Source organism: Hesperophylax consimilis, chromosome 11 (assembly GCF_061612785.1).
Source record: "Hesperophylax consimilis isolate HC1 chromosome 11, BYU_Hcon_1.0, whole genome shotgun sequence".
Classification (NCBI taxonomy): domain Eukaryota; kingdom Metazoa; phylum Arthropoda; class Insecta; order Trichoptera; family Limnephilidae; genus Hesperophylax; species Hesperophylax consimilis.
Genome location: NC_142846.1, coordinates 2,165,504 through 2,187,158, shown reverse-complemented (window position 1 = coordinate 2,187,158; position 21,655 = coordinate 2,165,504). Strand labels below are relative to the sequence as shown.

General features: G+C 34.5%; 2 protein-coding genes across 3 annotated transcripts in view; both read left to right on the top strand.

Annotated features, from left to right (window-relative positions):
- The window catches only part of iPLA2-VIA (calcium-independent phospholipase A2 VIA), a 42,851-nt gene extending 35,622 nt beyond the window's left edge, over window positions 1-7,229 (top strand). For both annotated transcript variants that reach the window (XM_089637197.1, XM_089637198.1), the window contains one exon: window positions 980-7,229. In XM_089637197.1, coding sequence (XP_089493323.1) covers window positions 980-1,314 — 335 coding nt within the window. In that variant the 3' untranslated portion in view covers window positions 1,315-7,229. The remainder of the gene's footprint in view (window positions 1-979) is intronic.
- A 344-nt stretch (window positions 7,230-7,573) lies between these two features.
- Window positions 7,574-21,132, top strand: LOC149419632 (uncharacterized). Its single transcript, XM_089637201.1, has 6 exons — window positions 7,574-7,787; window positions 7,921-7,987; window positions 8,074-8,259; window positions 12,664-12,803; window positions 14,768-14,959; window positions 15,152-21,132. Exons 2-6 carry the CDS (start codon window positions 7,948-7,950, stop codon window positions 16,001-16,003), a joined length of 1,410 nt encoding a protein of 469 aa, XP_089493327.1. The 5' UTR covers window positions 7,574-7,787; window positions 7,921-7,947; the 3' UTR covers window positions 16,004-21,132.
- Window positions 21,133-21,655: the final 523 nt, after the last annotated feature.

Sequence of the window (21,655 nt, the reverse complement as noted above, 5' to 3'; positions counted from 1 at the left end):
TCTTTAGAGCACAGGCGTCAGGTAGGTATGCTGTCCTTGTTCTATCGGTATTACAATGGAAGATGCTCTGAGGAACTAGCGTCATTGATCCCTTCGGCACCGGTGCGTAGTCGGGATACACGCCAAACGCGCGCCCAACATTTGTACACAGTTGACACTTGTCACATGAGAACGGGTCGCTTCTACGATTCGTTCTTAAGTTCAACAGCTCGGCTGTGGAACGAACTGCCGGCCTCTGTGTTTCCTCCCTCCTACAACATGGGACTCTTCAAGACCCATGTTCACTCCTTCCTCTCCACAAAAAGACCCTCCACACAGCATCCCCAAAGATGACATAGGCCCTGAGGGAAATTATTTTCTTCAGGGCCTCCTGTGTGGAGTAAATATAAAAAAAAAAAAAAAAAAAATAAAAAAAACTCTAGTTTGTGTTTATCCAACAGATCAAAATTTAAATCGGGAGAAATAGCGCTTCAAAGTTTTTTTTACGAAAAACGCATACACTACTAAATTGGCTCATTCTAAGCTTAATAAATGATTTGTAGGACAAAGTGTTGGATAAACACCCTCGGAATGTTGTTTAATTTTGGTGAACTTAAGACAAATTGCGTCTTGAAAACACATTCAAAATACATACTTGTATCGTATAAATAAATAAATAAATGCTTTCTGAGAACAACTGCATACTTAACTCAATTTCGCCAAGAATGGTCAGTTGGACAAAAACAAACTAGAGCGACGATATGAACAAAAAGACCCAAGGGGAGTTAACGTGGTTTATTGATTGATATACCGATTTAAGGGACTACTATTACAGCGGGCTACTGTCTAACTTGGATGATAATCTGCTATAGAAGGAGTGTGAGTGAGATAGCGCTACTCTTTATATAAAACTGCGTAAAACAGCTTAGCGTCTTTCTAACCCCACAAAACTGCCTGCAGGACTTTTATTGTATAGTTTTGTAATGATTTATATATCCAGGTCTGGTACCCGTCAGCAAGATGCAGTCCCTCGACGTGTCTTGGTCCAGAGGAATCTGGGAAACTATCAAGATGGCATCTCGCCTGGCTGAGCTGGGAACCCTTCTTGTTGACTTGGCAACCTGCACAGACGGTCGAGTGGTGGACCGCGCCCGCGCCTGGTGCTCGATGGCCGGCATCCCGTACTACCGCTTCAATCCGCAGATGTCCAAGGACGTGGCCATGGATGAGACCTCCAACAAGGTCATCATCCAGATCCTGTGGGAGACCAAAGCACATATGTTCCAGAACAGGTCCATGGTCATGGAGCTAGCCGAATTCCTATCCAGAGAATGACATTCCTCCTGAAGTGTTAATTTTTATTGTTCGTTGATTGCAAATGTTCCAAGGTGTTTCAATGCATAGTTCACACAAGGACAGGACAATACTGTCTTGTCCCAGCTCCGCACCCATTAATCTAGTGTGAACAGAAGTTTGGAGGACAGGACAATGGACCAAGACATTGTCATAGAGATAGACTGGCCGCCTATATCCGCAGAACAGTTCTTACTCCCCCACAAAATAATGTATTTTCGCTTTGAATTTTTGGCGAAATGAGGCTTAGTAGCGATCAAAGTGCTCTGCCGATATGCACAATTTCACTCCTGAGGATCTTTCTCTTCTAATTCTTTAAGGATCATTGCAGACCATCCTATTGAAGATCTTCGCCCCATCCAATTCATAATCCACGGTTTTATCTTTTTATTATTTATTTCGTCCTCCAACAATTCCAATCCATCTTGGTATAAAAAAATTAATATTTTTCACAAACTCCCTAAATAAGATTCTAGGTACTTAATAGGTGTAGGTACATATGTTCAAGTCCAGATGTTAGACGCCGTTCATGTCTCGGAGTATGTGATAACAATTTAATGGCGCTGTGTTTCTAAAATATCTCCTCATAAAAAGAGTAACTGTTCAATTGAGCCATGGTACGGTTTACCGGGAGTTGTACGAATACGGCTCATCGAAAAGAGCTGGCTCATGAACGACTCATAGCTAGTTCACGAAGCTGGGACAGGACAGTATCGTCCTGTCTTCTGTATTGTCCTTATGTGAACTCTGCAGTGTTAACTGTTCCCTGTAAGGACGGGTTGTTTCGAAGAATTTGAACAATTTATCAAATTTCAACGTTCATTTTCAAGTTCTGCGAAAGATCTTTTCAAGTTCTATTTTTATTTCAGTTCTTTCAAGCAATATAATAACAGAACTTGAATAGGATTTTCACAGAACCCGAAAATGAACATTGAAATTTGATGAATTGTTCAAATTCTCTGAAGTGTTTGGCATTGTTTTCACTCCTGAAAAGCAGTGACACCTTTTTGGCATTGAACAGTCGATGTATTATGAATAGATAGAATATAATTAGTATTGAAGAATATGTAAAATTTATTATAAGTGCGAGAATTGTAATTTAGTGATAAAGTATTTCACTCAGTTTTACGTTGTGATAATATATAGTTTTATTTGACAATATGATATAATCTTACTGTACTGTTCTCCAGAAATGTCTGTTTTTTTTCATTTTTGATCCAAGACCACATTATATTTTATCCATATTCTACTCTGACTTAAAAAAATCTGGGTTATTTTTCACCTTGTAGATAATTATAGATAATGTATTATGAAATGCAATATGCATACTCACATGATCAGTTAAAAAGAAGCGGTTGCCTGCTGTCGTGCATGAAATGCGTGTGCACTGTGTGCAGTGAACCCTCGGATTTGCAAGTAACATGGTTTGCTCGTGTTTCACAGGGTGAGCTAAATTTTAACTCTTGATAATCGAGCAATTTCTTGCTTTACGAGCAACTTATCTGTGAAATATGGGAAATAGAGAAAAGCAAAACTGTCTAACAACAATGCACTGTCACATTTCTTCATAATAAAAAGTATATTATATTATACATGGTATCCGGACGCAGCACAAGCGGGAAACTTGTGAATCAACATTCCATAGAGAATCCAAAATAACTTTTTTTTTCAATGTGAACAGTTATTAGCAGAGGTTAAAAAAAGAGTCTTTTGGAGTCGGGTCTCGCTTCGGTGCATTTTAAAATGCATTAAACAGCTGTTATTAACAACCTAGTGATCGATTTTTTTTTTTAATTTACTTAAAAATTCCAACTTTTGACTTGAAAATGAAAGCCCTAGTAATAAAAGTGACACTACAAAATCGACTCCAAATGTGATATAGATTCACCAGTTTCCCGCTTGTACTTCTTTCTTGAAGTTTTCAGACACTGTACATTTGTATAAATCATTTTTCTACGAATACATAAGTTTATTCTCTTTTTGTACGAGAACAATGTTTATATTTTTCAGCTAAACTATCAGCGTTCCTCCTAGCCCGTCGACCTTTCAAAATCCAATTTTTCCAGTCTTCCTTTTTCTTCAGAACAACAGATAATTCTTTTTTAAACTTCTTGCAGGTAGGTTTTTTAAACTTTCTTCAATCATTTAGGTAGGTACCATAACATAATTAATGCATAGATAAAATAACCAAAGTAATAAAATGAAATTATTTTTGTATTATGACATTATTTTAATATAACACCAGACTCGTACTTTATTTTATTTATCATATAAAATTGTTTGATGAAGGAAATTGTCGCATTTTGGAACCAACACCGTAGGCATACAAATTGATAAACCAGCCAATCAGGGAGAGGGGAATAAACCAAGTGCGTGGAGCCTGACCGTCTCCCTTTCTGTGATTTGTCAATAAGTGAATCTGACAGTATACAGGCAACTCGCATTGTAATATCACTATTTAGTCCTCGAAAATAAAATCTGCTCACAAATTACTAGTCCTTTATACAGTGGCGTGCAAATTGATAGCTGCGTGAAAATCTTAACTGCTTAAAGTTCGGGCTTGTTACCAAAATCGAATATTTTGTTACAACATACGTTAGGCACTTTTACAAGTGTGATATAATTAACTCACCTCACCTATTTGTGTGTCGCTCCGAAATCTGTGGACTGTGCTGCAAACCGTTACCTTACTTTGGCGAACTTTACTTTTCTGCGCAGATTGTACAATGTACAACTGATGTCACAGTTTATTCAAAGCATTCTCGAATCATGCTGATGTCAAAAATATGATCACATGGTTTGCCTCCAACTCATCAAGTTAATACCCAGAATTTATGTTAGGACAAGTCTATCACTTTAGATGTCTATGATGACTACCTAGTTTCAATATTGTCTATGGGGAGGTTTGCTTAAGAAAGGAAATTTGAATTATGAGCATGTTTCCGGAACAAATTCTACACATAATCCGAGGTCCCACTGTATGTTATAATGTTATTGTTTTCATTTTTTGACTTTTTTGTAGATTTGTGATTTGGAAATAAATCGCTCCAGAAAATAACTCTTTGTGGGGAGACAATCTTTTACTTTTGTATAGCAACTCATCCACTAATCATTCTTTATCGATCAATGCAATCATGTCCTTATGAAGTAAGAACTCTGCTCTATGTCTAGATTTAAATTAATTTAATGTAACACTCAATGATGTAACAATACATATAGACTTGTTATTGTCTCACAAAATAAGGCGAATTGTGGCAAGTAAGAAACACTTATGTTCCCGATAAATTCTTGATTCAAACTTTGTTCATATATGTCAAAGATAGACGTTCAAAGAATATGTGTGTATGAACGAAATAAATTATAGGATCAGGCGGCATTTTCGTATTTTAAAGTTGCATTGAATACTACATTTTACATCACGGGTGTGAACAGAGATGACAAGATAAGCTTACAGTAAGATAAATAAGGAATACCGTAAGAGATCACCTACTGATAGCAGGTTGTCCTTATAAAGGGTTTTTCCAATGAGAGGTGTTATTTTCAATAGCCCGCTATTTCGGTAGATGTTACTTTTGAAGCTGTCATTTTTTGACATTTGACAAGTAGAAACTACGCCATTAATAATGGAACGATACACTCTTCAACAACGCATTGAAATGATTAAAATTCACTTGAGTGAATCAAATGCAAATCATCTTGAGTGATGAGGCCCATTTCCACCTCGGTGGCTTCGTCAACAAGCAAAATTGTCACATCTGGGGCTCGGAAAACCCAAGAGTTATTATTGAAAAGCCTCTCTATCCTCAACGTGTGACTGTCTAGTGCAGTTTATGGTCCGGCGGAGTCATTGGACCTTACTTTTTCAAAAATGAGGCTGGAGCAACAGTTACGGTGAATGGATTGCGCTATTGAGAGATGATTAATGATTTTTGATTTTTATGAATTGGATGGTATTGATCTGGAAAACGTTTTCTTTCTACAAGATGGCGCTACGTGCCACACAAGCAGAGATGTGAAAAATGGGTACCCAAAACCATTTGAAATGCAAAATGGAAATGGGTCAAAACTTTTCCATTTGAAAATGCAAAATGCAAAATGGTTTTTAGAAAAGCATTTCAAATGCAAAATACCTATTTTCAAAATGCATTGAAAATGCAAAATGGTTTCTCAGGTCAAACAATTAAAATAATTATAGAATTTTTAAACAATTTTGTGATTTAATAATGGACATCAATGTAGAACAAACATATTACATGATGGTAAATCCAAAAATACCACGACTACAGATTATGAACCAACAAAAAATTTGCGCGGGACTAATGTTGCCAACGTAAAAACATAGAAACATTTAATATTACAGCGTCATGGCCCCATGTTCAGTATTTGAATCAGTATTTTTTGTAATGGTATCACTCAATTGCCAGGGCTCCTACCAGGGAGCAACTTGATAAATGTAAATTATCTCTCATAGCGAGGTTGAGGACCGACTGATATTTTGGGCTTATGAAAAAAAGATGAGTGGATATAGTAGGAAGAATGTTGCAAAAAAGCATTTAAAATGGAAAATGCATTGAGAAAAGCATTTAAAATGCAAAATGGAAAATACCCATTTTGCATTTTCATTTGAAATGGATTTATTTGAAATAAAGCACATCTCTGCACACAAGCAACGAAACCATTGATCTTTTACGGGAAAAGTTTCTTTGAATATCAAAATAACACCTCTTATTGGAAAACCCTGTATGTACATGTTGCTACATTCGCTATCTCACTTTCTCTAATGGCGCTGAAAACCTTCATGAAAAAATCAAAACAGTTGTATTTTATTTGCATGTATTTACGAATTAAATGTTATTCCTTGGATTTTTCTAGTGTTTGCCGTGTAATGCAAACACTTTCTCATCACACACGAGGATATGTTAGCGCTTTTCATGCAATTTAGGTAGCACACAACCTTACATGACTCGTGACAGTTGAGTAAAACTAAGAAATCGAAAGCACGACAATTGACGTTTCTTTTGCTTGCCACTTTGAGAGCTCTACAACGCTTCTTTATGTACAACGTCATTGGTAGTAACTGTGATTTTTACCAGTGTATATATTTTAAGTTTGCAAATCAATGAAATTAACCTTTTGACTGCCTTTGTGACTTAAAGGCGCTAAGACGACATTACTTGCACGCCAATTTGTGCCTAAAGGTGCGTTTTTTTCTATGTGCATGTATATTTATTGATTAAAACAAACTAACTAAAATAATCCCTAAAAGTATGTGTGTATGTAAATGTTGTATTAGTAAAAGTGATGATTTTGAATCCAGTGATTGAGTTTTATTCCTGTCAATAAAATATAGGTAATTAATATTGACTTTGATATTTTTTTTAAGTTGAAGTGCTTCGAATATTATTGATCCCTTGGTAAAATTCTAGAATTCCGCTTCAATCTTAATACGCACAAATTATTAAAATAGCACTCTGTTTCAACACTATTTACATTGGGGGAGATACACATGCACAAAATAAGTTAATAGGTTCTTAGTTAGGGTTATTTAAATAATTTGTGAATATTATTGAAACAGAACCTTTTAACAAACGTCACATCATACTAACAAGAAAAACATGGCATCGACACGGGAAATTTTTAACTTTTATTTAAAGAAAATCTAACTTTAATCCTTATTTTACCACCCCCCTTGACGTAAACAATTGTTTCTTGTGTTATTTAAATAATTTTTGCATAAAGGTTGAAACGGAAGTCTATAATTTTGCAAATCTCTTTTCAGATGAAGCAATCTCAATTTTACCCTATTCTAAACCAAAACTATTTTTTCATGATATTGTTTTTATCACTATCTAGTTTTGTTTTAAAACTGCCTGTTGAATAAAATATAATTATTGTTACAAAACATTATGCACTATTGTTTTATTTTTACACATTTGCAAGCACCTATCAGCAAAAGGGTTGAAGTTAAAAAAAAATTGTCTGCATTTACAAAAATTTTCTTTACTAGAGTACAAGCCTTTATAATTTTTTTAAACAGAAAAAAATGTCAGTTTACAGTTAGATAAAGTTATCGATATCGACTATTTTTTCTTTTCTTTATTTTGATAAAAGCAATTTATTGTAATACGGTTTTTGCTATGCCTGTCCGGGAGGAGTTCCCAATATTCCCAAATTTTTTAATCTTTTTCTTATAACAACGGTTTTTCTCACTAATAATTATTCGTTTTCAAAATAATAAATATAATCACGCGAAAAAGTGTTGTAGTTCGTGCAAAACTAGTATTATAAGGCCGATTTTCGCGTGCCGTATGAACGTAGCTAGGTGGCGATTTAACCGTCGCTAATTCACCAACATTCTAGTTATGGAAAGTACCCAGCCAAAAAACAAGTACTGACAAGCGTCAACGATCACGTTTCAACTCGATTCGGTGAAATTTAGATTAGGAAATCGACGGGTAAATTTATTCAGTCTATTTGAACATCTCAATAGTGTAACTTTTATTTAATATACTTTCAGCCTGCCGCTGAGCCCAGTAGATCCAAAATACAACCGTTTATTGTTTGTAAATAAAGTATTGTTTCTTTCAGCGAGGCCATTTCCATCGTGTTTAGAAGATGAATAGTTTTGATGTCGCTATACCTGGTTCTTCTTATAGTGAGTGTTTTGAATTGTGATTGCTAACTTGTGTTTAAGTGTTTTACGAGTTGAAGATTTCTAAATGAGAGTTTATAACGTTTCAGACTACTTGGATTGGCGCCGTAGCCGCCCAGCTGGGCCCGATAATATTCCCGTGAGCGAGATAGGCATCCCGTCCAACTCTAGAGATCGAAAACGAAGATGGAACTATTACATTTTGGAGAGTGAATCGTCCCAAAGCTCCGACGAAGGGTCTGAGAGTACCCTCAGTATCCAGGGAAAGGAAACTGGTAGGATTCAAACCACACAAAAAACAGTTTACTTTAGTGTTTGACATTTCTGAGTGTACTTACCTATAATACATACATTGTGGTGTTTCTTGGAACGATTGTATCATGTTATGTTTTGCTGTGCATTTGTTTCCAAATCATTTAATAAGCCTAACACAAATAACTTATCATTGACATCTGACTTATTGCTATTTCTGCTTAGCATTCATCTAGGTTAAAGTAATTGGTACAAGTGGAGGAACACTAACCTAAAATGTTACTATGGGGTTCAAAGAAATCCTGAAAAAATCATTTGGTTGCATTCAAAATTCAGTGCCAATTCTACACTGTTAAAGCTGCTAAATATTATAACGCTTTTCAAAATATGCTAAACATGAATCATAATGACTACACTTCATTTTAGTAGTCAAATTTATCCTGCCCAAGAGAAACATATATTTACATTTAAAATGTCATATTTTGTTCAATTTGAGATGATGCAGCATTTTAGTTATCAGTTAGTTATTATTAGATGCATTCAAACATTATTTTGTTTATTATTTTAGTTGTGTCTTTGTCATGGCCTGATTAATTGAGAAAATAATTGTAATTTATGTTTGTTTGTTTGTAGCAATTGTGGGTAAAACTAATAATTGTCTTGTGTTTCCATGGAATATATCTTCTTCTTATATGAGAATGCATTTATTTGACAGGAAAAAGGTTAAAAAAAGAATTTGCCTCAAAGAAATGTTGGTTTGCTTAAACTGAGAGAAATTTTGGCATCCATCATAAAAAATAAAGAGCAAAATCTTTTCCTGTGTAAGATTCGTGTGGCGTGAGTTCTGTGAAGTTATAGTATAAGCTGATATTTAGTTATGAAACAACTGAGGATAATAGCTTTGGTGCGCAGTCAGTATACTGGCTACTGCACATGAGCCATTCCCATCTCGCAAATATTAAATTATTGTTTTAGTTATGAATTAACTGAGGATAATAGCTTTGTGCACATACAGCGCAGCCAGTATACTGGCTACTGCACACGAGCCGTTCCAATCTCGCAAATATTAAATTACTGTCTAAAATTAAAGCCTCTTTTTTGTTATGACTCCATAAACTGAAGTTAAAGTCGGTGTTGGGCCATTTAGTGATATTTTATGTGTAAATAATATACATATTTTATTACGTTACAATTTTTTTTTTGTGTACTCACAAATCATTACAATAAATCTAAAAACTTCCGCATCTCCAGTGCGATAAATCTAATAGATATATTACCTGTTCTACGAGTTTAAATATATTTTCCTCTTGTTTAAATATTCTTCCACACAAAAGATAAGAAGTTGAAGATAGGGAAGACTTGGTTCACATTTTTAAATGCATATAGTTGGGACCCGCACAAAAAGATTGATTTAAAATTATCAGACAGCACTGTCTTTCCCGCCATTCAAGTAGGATTGGTGAGAAAGTTAGAACCACCCTTTCAACCAAAAGTGTGTTAGTATTATTATGTCAAAACATGGCTTGAGGAAAAGACGTCAAATTATCCATAATTTTAATGAAATAGATAATATTATTTATTTGCTAGTTGGGAAATTACTTGTGCGTTGGTCGCATGTTCTAATGAAACTAATGACTACCTTTCAAAATAATGAGAATATGTTAACCTACCTATTATGCCAATAATGGATATCAGCTTATGCCATTACCCAGCAGAGTTATTTTCTTTATAAGTTTTTCATATCATTATAAGAATTTTTGAACATTTATTTGTATTTGTTTTCATCTATCCCTTAAGGCCAAAGAAACATATTTTTCAGATTTTAACGTAAGAGTCCAAAAACAATTTTAATTTAATTTCACTTTGATAAGTTTTTTTACATTTATTTGTTCTATTATGCTATGTACACACGAATACCCATGCTCGATGGTTTGGCTCGACAAGAGACAACGCAACAAGACACCATAAATATGCCACCAAGACGCTCAGTCAAATTGTAAATTTCTGTCAAACTTCAAACAAGAATTACGGACTTTGCGCCTTTTTCGCATCGAGCGAGGCGATATACACGTTGAGACATGTTTGAATGAGCTCAAACTATCGAGCATGAACAAGCTTGGATACTAGCCTTTACGTTTAACATTTGGGTACCTACATTTCTTTGTCTGTTAACAAAATAAAATATTGTTTCTTTGTCTTTTGGGCTGCAGGTTTGTGCATGTTTTGTTTGATAACCGTTATGTTCATAAGGTCACCTAATAGTTGTAGATTGTTGTAACAAAATAATGTACAGCAGTCATTTTCGATTTGATAAATTTATACATTGGTATAAAAAATGTAATTATTTCTACCGATTTATGATTTAACTCATTTAAAAAGGCTGCTAACTATAGATTACCCAGTTTTGGAGGAAAACGCCAAAGGTGTTAGCAATTTGATTGTAAAATAACAAGGATTAGTAATCTATCAAAATTTTACCTTTTCACAATGATGCTTATAAAATTATTTAAGATTATTAATTTGATGCAAGTCAAATCATGTTTTATCATTTCTTAATTTGATTAAATATTTTTACAGTCTCTTTGTCTACAGTTTTGGCTCCAATTAAGAAATTCGCTAATTATCGCCATCTTTTGCTTATAAATCGAATATTCATTTTTTTTTTTTTAGTTAAATACATACATTTTTCCTTGTATTTTTTGATAATTAATTAAAACCCCACTCGGATGGTATTAAAAAAGCATCTGGCCTATTCTTATAGCCACTAAGAGTGGGTTGTTTCATCTGTGGTATAACTGAAGCCGTCCTTTAGCCAAAACAAACATTATTAAATCCATCCTTATTTAAAGTTATCAATTTTGAAGGGCTTCTTACAATGTGGGTTAATAAGGTGAGGTTTTGGCTGAATCACAACTTTTAGCTATACTGCGGATGATATAACCAAACCTAAAAAAGTTGTTTTTTTTATACTTGTGGCTGTAATTGGCTAGAAATAGACTTTAATCCCTTCTAAATGCGGTTTTACTAAGAACAATTATTTTTAAATGTCGCATAGTTTTAAATTCTTAAAGGTGATTGATTGATTGAGTAATTGGATTCAGCAGAATAGAGAACGGTGACATGTCATCATTCGTTTATTAGACAACTCTCAACTTGATCCGTTTGGTACCGGTGACTAATTCAACATGTTCTCACCTGTTTCATACTGGAGGGCATTGCACATCTTCAGATATTTGCAAGTTAAATATGCACTTCATTTCACCTGCTACTTCACTTTAGTCTGAATAATTGAGACTAATTTACGCTAACAGGATAATTAATACTTTGTGGCTAACTTTAGTTTGTTAACCACAACGGTTTTTGGTGACGGATGGTGATAATTACATATTATTGTTTATGCTAACACTTTTGAATATTATTCTTAGTCGTGTTTGTCCAAGGTTTTGCTTGCTTTTAAAAAATTATACTTTTTATTCCATTGTTACGCTATTAAAAAAAAAATTATGAATTTTAACTAGCTAATCCATTTTTTACCATGTGGTTCAATTAAGATTTTTTAATTCTAGTTGAGATTTTTATTGGCTGGCCAATCGGCCAATTTTACTAAATCAATTTTTATTGATAATATTACAAATTTTAGTTTTATTCTAGGAATATCTCGGCGTTCGTTAATTTTGAAGTGTTTTTTTTTTTAGATAACATGGAATTTTTTTCACTATAAAATTAGCATGCAAAACCTTCTGCTATATTATTGAAATTATCTTTGATTTTATGTAAAAACTTAAGTGTATTGACTCAATACCTTCATATATAAAAAGCCTGACATTGACAGCAACACCTTTGGTTGCAGATTTGCTTCAATTCATAAATTTATATATTCATTTTTACCAACTTATAAACCTGTAATAATATTCATTTTTTGTATAAAAACATACATATTATTTTTTATAATGTTGAAGGCATTTGTATTGGAAGGTGTTGTTGATTGACTGGTCATAGTGTATATATTATGATTCGTATACAATGTTCAACTACAGTGACTCACACTAGGACATTCCAGCAACAGACTTGCCTGAGCTTGTACAAATGTCCGTGTGTGATGTCATGATACTGCAGAACCAATGTATATTCTACTCATTATCATAAAATTACCTTAAACATTATTAAAAAAATTATTTATATAATGTAAAAATTAAGAAGAAAAAAAAAAAAAAAAAAAAACCGACATTGAAAAAAAATAATTGCATTTACACAGAAATATAGCAAAAAAAAATGAAGAAAAAAACTGCTATACAAAAAAATTGAAACTTGAAAAAATTATGAAAAAAAAAAATATTAAAAAAATGGAACGACGCATGAATTTGCGGTTATCGTTGGGTGTAATTTGCGATGTGTTGGTAATTTTTTGTATGTTCCGATGTTATCAGATCGGGCGCGAGACACAAGTGACCTGGACAGCGATGCACCGCGCGAGGTCCTCGAGTACGAGGTTGTGTCTTCGGACGAGGAGGTCGAGGGGGATCCAGCCAACTTTGTGGACAGCCACCAGTCCAGTAGCAGCGAGGATGTTAGTCATATTTACTATAAATTTTTTTAAACCACGCCCAAAGGAATAATTGGACAACCTTGTTATTGGAATCATATAGGATAGGAATGGCGAACCTATTTCTTTAACCAACTCTTTGCATTTCATGAATGCTGGCATGTCACAACAAGACACTGGGACACAGGAAATCACATTTACTTCTCACTTGGATAAGGTACTCGACTAGCAAACGGAAAGTCGTGGGTTCAAATCCCATGCGCAAGTAAATTTTGTTTGAGTTATTTCACTATTTATCAATTTAAAATGAAATATAATATACTTGCGGCACGTTCCAGAGTGGAAGATTGCTTAAAATGGTTTTAGCCATGTTTGGTGACCATGTATGAATATCCAGGTACTTCCCCACCTTCCTCTTCCCCATCTTCTTCCCCTCCCCAATACCTTCAGCCTCACAATATACCCCGCACGGGGATGCCATAGTCTCACTGGCTCCAAATGCTTGGGAGCAGTTGGAACTCTAGTGCGGTATTCACATAAAACTGTGGTATTTGCGTGGCTATGAATAAAAAAAATACACGACGGTGCATGCTCTTTGATGTGTGATGAAGTGCTCCATAAAAAATTCTCTATAAGGTCGATTAGGCTTCAGGTTCAGTCCTCCATCATGACGATAATAGGTGGATCATCATTTATTTTTGGGGTATTATGCCGTGTTCCGGTGTCTTTAACACATCTTCCCCGATGATGGACACTGTAACACTGTTCGAAACGTTGGCTAAATTTAGTCAGTGTAACACGGCGTAATACCCCAAAAATAAATCACGATAGTGCCTGTAAAATCTCAATCATAAATATTGTCGGGTAATTGGAAAGTTTTCTTTTTTTTTAAAAAGAGAAATAAAATAGGGATTGGAATCTTTGTTATTATTTTTATGTAGGGGTGTATATAGGCTTATTGATTATTTCATTATCTGCTTATAATCTTGGTAGGCTATATAATTCTTATCTAGAAGCAAGACTAGACAAGTTGAAACTTGATAATTTCTTGTTTCACCATCTAACCTTCCAATCATTCTTAATCCATTAAATAAATATAAGATTAGAGTTGATATGTAAAAACAGGGCAGTGGATACTGAATTAATTTTATAGTAAAAATTATAATTTTGATTACCCACTTGAAAACTTGTTTATTTAGTAAAATACTTATTGATATGTTAGGTTCGCTTCCATGGTAATTTTTTTTTAACATTAACTCCATGCAGGAGGCCCTGAGGAAAATAATTTTGCCCTGGGCCTATATTATCTTTGGGGATGCTGTGTGTAGGGTCATTTTGAAAGGAGGAGGGAGTGAACATGGGTCTTGAAGACACCCATTTTGTAGGAGGGAGGAAAAACAGTGGCCGGCAAATCGTTCCACAGCCGAGCTGTTGAAATCAAATGACAAATGTCAACCGTCTACATATGTTCGGTGCACATTTGGCATGTTTCCTGATTATGCACCATAGCCGAACGTATCAATGACGCTAGTACCTCGGAGCATCTTCCATTGTAATACCGGTTGAACAAGGACAGCATACCTACCTGATGCCTGTGCTCTAAGGTTTGCTAAGTGAGTGACTGCCCGTTTCTGCACAGTCAAGGGTTTTAAGGTATTTTGGTGCTCCAGACCAGAGGTGGCTGCCAAATTCAACAGGTCAGCAGTTGTGTACTATTAAAGTATCTGCAGGCGGTGTACAATACAGTACACCCCCGTGTCTGAGCCGGTATAATGATATTCCCAGCAAACAACCAGTATAAGGACAAAGTGACGATCGTCATACATCAGACAACATAGTAGGTGTAACGGTATGTACGCATATCACATGTATTGGTAGTATAGCGCTACATCCCTTTCATAATTGTTCTCCACTGGCTGTGGTCCCTCACCATCCGTCTCCAGTCCTCGATCACATTTCTGTTTTTAATGATGTGTTGATGTCTGCAGGAGCTGGTGGAGGCCACGGTGATCCACGCCGTGCTGACGGAGGGGGACTTCATGTTTGCCGACTCGGAGGACTCTCTGTCCAGCGCCACCTCGGTGGACTCGGAGATCAGCCCATTCGATTACTGGAACTGCGCCCAGTGCCGCAACACCAACAACAACCCCATGTTCCGCTACTGCGAGAAGTGCTACAAGGTAACGTACCACAAACCTACCCCTGGCTCTTCACGTCTAGTCCATTCTGTTCTACATTATATGGTTTTTCCTGGCAAGACCTTGACTAGTGCAGTTATGGATTATTTTTAACAATATACATTTCTTTTTTCTTTGCGTGTCATTTAGTGATGGTAGGAAAGTGTCCAATGGAAAGTGTCTCGTTTGTTGCAGGTACGTAGAGATTTCTTCCCGCCACCGCCCAAAAACAAACGCCGGAGGACCAGGAAACGATCCAAGAAAACGAGGAAGTCCAAGGACGATGTCTCCGCCAGCGAAACCGTCGCAGGGATAAGGAGGCAATCCCAAGGTACAGCGTTAGATTTTCAGAGTATCAAAGTACCTGATCTGGTTAAGTCCGACTCCGATAGAGCCACCGTCATCTCCCTAGACTTGGAGTCATCCCCCGAGAAAGTGTGGAACTCAAAGCATTCCCTTGCGGAACTCAATTCCAGAAAGCGAAAGTATGAATGCTCGGACGATGAAGTCGATATTAAGAAATTGAGGGCAGACTTATTTAATAACATATCTGTGATAAATAATGTAAATAACAAAAATCTTATTCTTTCTGAGAGCTACAATGCACAGACTCTTTTAAATATAGACATTTCAAACGCGAAGGATACAACATCGTTTAGCCAGCCTATGTTTTCTGATTTTGCCGTGGAGCCTGTATGCAAGTCCATGAGCGATCCCGCCATTAACTTCAGTAAGGACGATTTGGACGTAATAAGCGAAGGAATCAATCACTTTTCGGACAGCGAGACAAACAAGAGCCTGCCTAAGACGGAGGTGTCGAGTATGTCGAATATGCGGCGATCCATTGGCTCTCTTTCCAAAGACAATAACCAGTCGGACATGTGCATCACATGTCTGGTGGAACCCAAGTCAGGGGTGTTTGTCCACGGGAGGATAGCACACATCTGCTGTTGTTACAAATGCTCCGTCAAGGTTTGGATGAAAACCAAGCGCTGTCCCATTTGCAATTGTAAAGTGAGCAACGTGCTGAAAGCTTTCGTCATGTAATGGCCTTTCTATTCCCCCTTTTCATTTTGCACACGCGGTAAGGTTTTGTCTCGACGAGGAAATATTTGCGTAATGTTCGATGGGAACTTTCAAAGTGCCATTTATGTTGTTATCCACATTATGAATTGGCTCTTTGGAGGCTTTCTCTTTGCCTTTTTACGCTGCAAATAATATTTCTTCATTTTGCATAATATCAACATCCATCTGATATGTAATTCAACACCCTACCACACTGTTCCTAACTAAATTATTTGAAATTTTTCAAATCAGATTTGATATGTAATAACTTTCTGTAAATACATATACCAAAATGATCCATACGATGCTCAAAGATTGGCGTTCTTGTCGTTTAACCGCTGGCGCCCATTAACTTGAAAGTTTCTGTAGCTTATTTGTCCGGTTTTTTAATTTTCTTAAACTTATTATCATTATATTCTATTTAGTTTTTAGTGCCTTTCCGTAGCATAGTTAATTTATCTTTAGGTTAGTTTTAACCAAGAGGAAAAATATGATTTCTTATTTGATTTTGCAATATTCAAGCCAATGCTTATATGTAAGTACTTTCTACGCAGAAGTTGCACAGTGCTTCAAACAGTAACCCGTGGCACACTCTATACCGAATAAGTGTTCCTCATATTAAATGTTAGCCGATTAATCGTTTTTAATCCAACAATACCGTAAATCTGTAATTTAAAACTTGTACGAGGGAAAAAGATAACGATATTGAGTTAAAATTTTCATCGATAAGGAATAAACTAGGTGATAAATTAATTAAACTAAAGGAGTTGATTAAAATTGACACGACACATTGACAAATCAGAAATAAAACTCGTATTGGTGTCGATGGAAGGTATTGATTAAACCCCGAATGATATATTGTTTAAAACGATGGGAAACAGGATTTTAAATACATTACGGTCAGCGCGAAGTAACTGGTGGTTTTAAAACCTGTCTTAACTATTTTTCCGAATCGTTGCCATTTTTAGGAATTCTATATCGATGATTTTATTTAAATGATTTCTCTCGTATCGGAAACAAGTATGATTTTGTAAGTACGTTAGTTGTGACGATATCCACTCGGCTCGGTTTCAGGAATAGCTTATGGTCAACGGTTTTGTACATAATTTTATTTATTTTAAATTTAGTCATTCGTAGTACAATGTCAGTAAGTTCGATTTTTGTATACAATAAATTTTTTTTAAAAGCGAAAATGATTTGTAAGAAAATGGCAAATATGATAAAATAATATGTTACCGTACATAAATTTTTTTTAAACTTTTCTTCTAACTTGAAGATATTTAAGCATTATATCGTGAAATGTCAAATTTCTTTTGATAAGCATGTGGTGGTTGGTTTATAGATGACACAAATAGACCAGTTTGTCACAGTAAATAATATATATTATTATGTTAGTTAGTGCCCGCTGTTAAAAATAAAGTTTTAATTATTGTATTCTAAATGCTTTATTAAAAAAAGTATCCCTGTTTCTGTAAATTTGTATATTTAATTAGGTTTATTTATTTTAAAATGCGACTGAAGAACATTAAATCCCTGAATCGATGCCACCGAATTGTTGAAGTGTTAAATAAAAGATATATATTCTGTAAATATTTTTGAAGTCGTTCTAAGAAATTTATATTAGTTTTAGGTCGCCTCCGACAGAGAGACAGTTCTATCTCGCGGTGAACTTGTTTTAAAGTATGCTTTTAAAAATTTACTAAACGGTGCTCGCATGATGAAAAATTATAATAATTTGTGTAGTTTATTTCTGTTAACGACACGTTGTAAAGCGGTTATGTGTAATCTCAATGTTACCCACGTTAAGTAAATATAACCATGCGTTGCTTCGTGAAGTTCACAGATCTTGCTTTTTTTCTAATCCAACTACAATTCTGGTAAGAATAACCTCTTCATCATGCATGGCCGGCCCTGTCCGCTCTGGGCGCCACCTTGCCAAGGTGCTGATAATACCCAACACAGCTCCTTGAGGTTTTTTAGCACCAGGTGCCATTTGGCTCAGGGCTGACCGTGTCATCATCTGCAATGTATATTAAACTATAGACTGGGATTTAGGTGAACAGGAGATTCATTGTTACTGCTGTAAGAAGTGCTGTTTTGTGGAGGAGTTTATAAGACGAAACTTTCGAATGTACATAATATTATTGTATGTAATACCATTCTGTCACCCTTTATTCCTACAAAAGCACTGCTTAGAAGAATAACAGTTTATCTCTTAGTAACTGAACTTCCCAATTCAACATTATTATTATAATAAATATTTTATTTATTTTAGCAACAGTTGATGATATCCTCTATTATTTTTGCCGTATCTTCATTACTTTTGTTGGCTGATGATTGGCTTTGCAGTTGTTCTGAAATAATTACGCAAAATTAATAGAAAATTCTTCCAACTTTGCAAATATTTTTTTATGCTTTTCCACAAAGTCGATTAAACAAATTATTATTTCTTGTACTCTATTATTTTTATTATTATTATTATTTATTTTATTCCCTGTTACAATAAAAGTTTTATTACATATAATTTTATTATTTTCTTTGGTGGTTGTCTGCCTTATAGTTTTTGGTTTGGGTAAAATGTATGTTTATGCCGACAATTTGAGTAGCAAGGTTGAATGTTGAGTTCCACACTATTTCACAGATTTTTCCGAGTCTGCTCTGATGATTTAAAAAACATGTACGATTGTAATTAATGCTTGTCAAAGATTTTAATTTTCATGTACAAAATGATTGCCGAAAATATTTAAATTACGCATGAACAATAAAAAAATAATAATACGCACACATTAGCAACGATGTAATTTTTTTGACCTGTTGACTGCGATGACGTCCGTCACCTTGAGAAAAGATGAAAAACTGTAGAAAATGTATTCTAAAGCTGTCAAAAAATTATTTTCTAAAACAATATTTGGCGCAAGCGATTCTGAACTTATTCTTCATAATATAGTTCCTTTGTACATAAGGGTTAAAATCGCTTAAAAACTTACATCGATTTTAGTATTGAGGACACTGGTATCCCATCCACAGTCGACAGGTTGAAGCAACAGCAGTGGGCAATGTTGCCAGAATTTTTTTTATGTGTTGCCGTTTCCAAAAAAAACTTTTTCTCATGTTAAATCAATCAAGTACTTGCCGTTATTTTTTTTAGTTTTCTACTCAAATTCAGGATATTGTCGATATCCTAATTTCTAAAAATATATTAATGTTCCTCGTCTCAATTAAATTCAGTTAAACTTCTTTCCACACCAGGAAAACTATTCTTAGTAAATACATTAAATCTCTGAGGTTTGTTGTACAAATGAATTTCACATTACATTATCCACTCCATACAATATGCCTATAAACTAATACTCTGTTTACTTCCAAATATGCCCAAATTATTGAAATAACACTTCGTTTCAACTTAATTTATACAGACTTCATCGGGGGAAAAACATCAACAAAATAGATTACTAGGTTCTTAGTTTGGGTTATTTAAATTATTTGTTGCGTATACAGATGGGTGCGGAATTTTCATGAAATCAAACATGACAAACGTCATCAGTCAAAACTCAGGAAATAAGGAACTTTTATTGAAACAAAAAATGCACTTTATTGCATCTTATACTATTTCCCCTCAAAGTATATAGTTGTTTCTTGTAGTTATTAAGTTTTATTTAAATAATTTGCGCATATTAAGAAATAAGTCGAGAACGGAAATTTATTTTAACAAAAAATTTGTGACTAGGAATCTTATATTGGCATATTTACGTAGTGGGTATTTAATGTTATGGAGTTCATTAGTACAGAAAAAACGTTGTAATTTGTTTTGATGCATTACCCAAGAATTATTTTACATGTTGTAGTCAGAAGCTTGATGGAAGGACACACTGTTCTCACATACGCCAACGTACACACTTGTACTATGTACGCAATGCAAATTCTGTTCAGAAACTCATTTCACTTTGTTGAAAATCTATTACTTGTTCATTTCCCATTTTAACAACAAAATGTAACATTAAATATCGAAGCATAATGCTAAATCACTATTTTGATCAATCTTTATAACAAATTGGTGTACATTATGAATACCAAAAAATATGCTTTCGATAAATTGAAGATTTTCCTATCGTTTCGCTTGATTAGAATACAAATAAAAAAATAAATTACTCAAAAAATATAAATGTAAACTACTAAAAAAAATTTTTTTCAATAGAAGTGTATGATTGCATAAAGGAAACAACATTAAAAAAATTCAGTGTTTTTATAGCTAAGATTATTTGTGACAGTTTCACTTGATTAACTTTTTTATTTTCTTAAAAAAATATTTACAAAATAAATAAAAACCATATATTATAATAAAACAAATACGAATTATCGGTCTCAAAAATAGAAAAAAAAAAAATAAATAAAAACCAGTTTTGTGCTGGAAATCATATGTTTGTAGACTCCGTTTGTCAAGTGATTTTAATGCCCCTTACCTACAATATAAGGTATACCAAGAATATACACATTTTTGGCTTGTAGCTTCCTCTTAAGGTAGGCGACACATTACGCTATACGCATAATGGCTTAGCCTATTCGAGCATATCGCTCGCCATACACTACTATCAATGGGAATGTATGGCGAGCGATATGCTGAAATAGGCCAAGCCATGAAAATATAGTGTGGTCTGTCACAGGCTTAATGGTCAAATCAAGTGATGCGATTACGTTACATCTTGAAACAACGGTCACAAGCGTTGGAAGGCGTGATCGCTATTCCCTCCATCAGAGTAGGAATGTGTTGTTTCTGACACATGCATTCATTTTCCTAAGAAATATATTGATTGTAAGTTGCCCAGATGTCTTAATGTGTCGCGTACGTGAGCCCAGTGTGTCGTTACCTTCACTGAATTTAACACTTAGTTTTGCCGTGCATATTTTCAACAAAAAAGGATAGTTGATTGTGCCGGTTACATTTTCCATGTTTTTATTATGTTTTGATCCTCTTGTGAAATGATTTATTTTTTTTATGAAACAGATTTGTGTATTGAGAGATTGTAATGGTCATCCCCGCCATTATTTGGGGTAAGGAAAAAAAAAAGAAAAAAAAAAAAAAACTAATAAATTGATGTTTTTTTACAGGTTAATTGTATTGTTTTATTTATTTGTAAAAAAACCTTTCCCAATTTACGAAAACAGCATTTAAAAAAATTAATTGATTGTATGCATATTGAATATTTAAGCCTTTTTTGTAATTAATCCAATTTTTTTCTCATTAATGCCTGTTATAGCCATAAATTTCTTCAAAATATGAGCTGTTCAAAATGGCAAGTAATCTAGAATGCTGGAATAAGTCAACCGTTAGCACCAGTAAACCGACGGTCGTGCTAGCTTTCAATCTTTGTTTATTCTTTTCAACGACCAAAGTTTGATAATTGTAATTAAAATGTCTCAATGTTGCATTGTGCATTTGTGCTCCCAAAGAAAGTCTGGGCTTGCCAAATGATGAAAAGTTAGGAGAAAATCTACATTTTTTTTGCTAAAACACCAGGTGTCCAGTGGCAGATTTCAAAGTTTGAACAAACGTAGTTTCTGAACACAACGCGTGGGGGGCTTCGTTGAAAGCTTAATACGTTGAACGCCATTGTGGAAATGAAGAAAAATTACCAT